Genomic DNA, 2494 nt, shown 5'->3' with positions numbered 1-2494 from the left:
CCCCCCCCCGCACCGCTGGACGCAGGGCTAAGTGACGCGCTGGACACGGGCTTAGTGACGCGCTGGACGCAGGACCCACCTGAGAGTGACCCTGCAGAGCCCACCATAGATGCTGCACAGCCCATCTGAGACTGTCTATGGTGGGCTCTGAAGGGGTCTCAGGTGGGCTGGTCAGGGCTGCATCCCTCCCCTCCCTCCTTTCCTTCCTTCCTAGCTCCTCTTACCTGCACACATGGCCTCGTCTGCCAGATGTGACGTCACTTCCGGCCAGTCCGACATCAGACGAGCAGTGTCGCTGATGGGGGCCCCAGCTTGTCTCAAAGCCGCTGGAGCGGCAATGCTGGGGCCCTGCGCTGCTAGGGCCAGGCCTCCGCCTCCTTGCCCTTCACCGTCGGCCGATAGTCATGTAAGGGACCCGGGCGGGCCCCCCAGGCTGCCCGGGCCCCTTACATGAGTATCGGCCGTACCCCCCCCTGTTGGCTGCCCTGCCAGCACCTCCATAGTGAAGGTCAGAGATCTCCCCTGGGTAGTATGAACCCAGACGCTCTCAGCTCGGATCACTTGGTGTTCAGAGCTGACAAACTCCGCCCTCTCTGGTCAGGGAAGAAGCTGATCAGGTTCAGCAGAGGGGGGCATTATGGGTCATTTTTAAAGCCGCCTGCATCCACGCGCATACAAACACACACATGAGGATTGCACCACACTTCTGTATCGCCTCACATGCCGGGGTGAGTGCAATAATATTAATACTGGGGAAGTCATTTGTTCTATGATGACCTGTAAAGGTTTTTAAAGGACAATTTGGGGTACTGTAGTTGTTCAGCAACATATTTAGTATCTTTCTAATTGACACAACTCCTTTTTTTCATATTTTGAGGAGAGGGGGGCTGGGCTGGGTGAAAATAAAGGGACGGGCTAAAAAAAAACTAATGCCGCCACCACATCTTTTGAGCTGCAGTATATGACATTTTTGGTGTTGGGTTTAGATACGCTTTCAATACCTGAATATCTGTTTCACAGGTAACCCCGATATTGTGTCACATAGTGCCATAGTTACATAGTATTTGAGGTTGAATAAAGACATTAGTCCATCAAGTCCAACCTATTAGGATCTCATTCTAGGAGTACCTGTACCCCTGTATGTTCTATTCCGTGTCACGGAATAGAACTGATTTCCCAGCATAACTCACTAGGGATGTACCGATATTTTTTTTGCGGTACTCGCTGATATCGAATACTGAGTACTGGAAGTCCCATTCAGGAAGCCAGGCGACGTGTAATGAAACCCGGCTTCCTGATTAGCAGGGAAGCCTTCCCCATGCTAGGTGACGAGAAAGGATGGAGCCGACTTTCTGGCCAATCAGGAAGCCGGGCGCTGTGTAATGACACGCTGCCCGGCTTCTTAAAGGAGAACTATGGGGTCAGTGTTTTTCCCCATAGTTCTCCTTAGGGTAACGGGGGGACACAAACTAGCGTCCTCCCGTCACCCTAAGCTCAGTATATAGGGAGCTACAGCTCGCGGTATACTGAGACGGCGGAGCGGATCCCGACTTAGACGTCGAGATCCGCCCAGCTGCGTGAGTGACAGCTATCTAGAGGCAGAGCCAGCTGTACCCGCCCCCTCCCCCGTCCGTTCCGCCAGTCAGCGCTGGCAGATCGGAGCGGGGAGAGGGGAATCCAGCCCCTCCCCTGTCACGGCAGAGAGCCGTGACAGGATCGAGACGTGAGCGAACCCGGTATGTGTTCGCTCACCTCCCGATCTACTGAGCCGACCTGTGACAGTCTCATTGTCACAGGTCGGCTAGAACTATGAGGTGAGTGACAAGCACCCCCCTCATAGTTCTCCTTTAATACCGGAAGTATCGGGCCGGGCATCGGAGCATTTTGGCGAGTACGAGTACTCGCCTAAATACTCGGCACCGATACCGATACTAGTATCGCTGCATCCCTAATACTCCAATTTTTTTCTCTCTGTTTTTACAGAAAAGGTCCACAGAAGACCTGAAAGATCGTTATTACAGCATCTGTGCGAAGCTGGGAAGCATTCGCGCCACTCCTGGTACAGAGATGAAGAGCGCGGTGTTCGATGCCGCTCATGAACGTCGGAGGAAGGAGCAGCTGGAGAGGCTGTACAGCCGGACACCGGAGCAGGTGGGTGGGGCTATCGGCAATTCTAATCATGGGAAACATGATGCTTGGAGGTGTCCTCTAAGAGTTTGACATTCATTCCATTAGTATAGTCATCAGTCTGCTGCAGACACCTTCACCCTTTATCATTCAAAAAATCTGTCCTTTGAGCTCGAGTCCGTGACTTTGCCTAGGCTGAGATGATGTCATCAGTCTGCTGCAGGCAGGAGGAAACATTTCCTCAGTCTCCCCTCCTAATTTATGTCTGGGGGCTGGAGTAATACAGATTTATTTACCTATTCCACACTGCCCCCCGGCTCCATTAGGGCTGCTGGACCGGTGCCCGCAGCCTCTTTCCCACCCCCCC

The 2494-nt window shown here is 53.4% G+C and overlaps 1 protein-coding gene across 1 annotated transcript in view; it reads left to right on the top strand.

Annotated features, from left to right (window-relative positions):
- Window positions 1–2494, top strand: part of DMAP1 (DNA methyltransferase 1 associated protein 1) — a 46987-nt gene that overhangs the window by 11051 nt on the left and 33442 nt on the right. The window contains 2 exon segments of the mRNA XM_018571812.1: window positions 1126–1142; window positions 1861–2151. Coding sequence (XP_018427314.1) covers window positions 1126–1142; window positions 1861–2151 — 308 coding nt within the window.

Source organism: Nanorana parkeri, unplaced genomic scaffold (assembly GCF_000935625.1).
Source record: "Nanorana parkeri isolate BGI_ZX_2015 unplaced genomic scaffold, ASM93562v1 scaffold1844, whole genome shotgun sequence".
NCBI lineage: Eukaryota > Metazoa > Chordata > Amphibia > Anura > Dicroglossidae > Nanorana > Nanorana parkeri.
The sequence above is the reverse complement of the archived record's forward strand: the minus strand, read 5'-3'. Positions and strand labels throughout refer to the sequence as shown.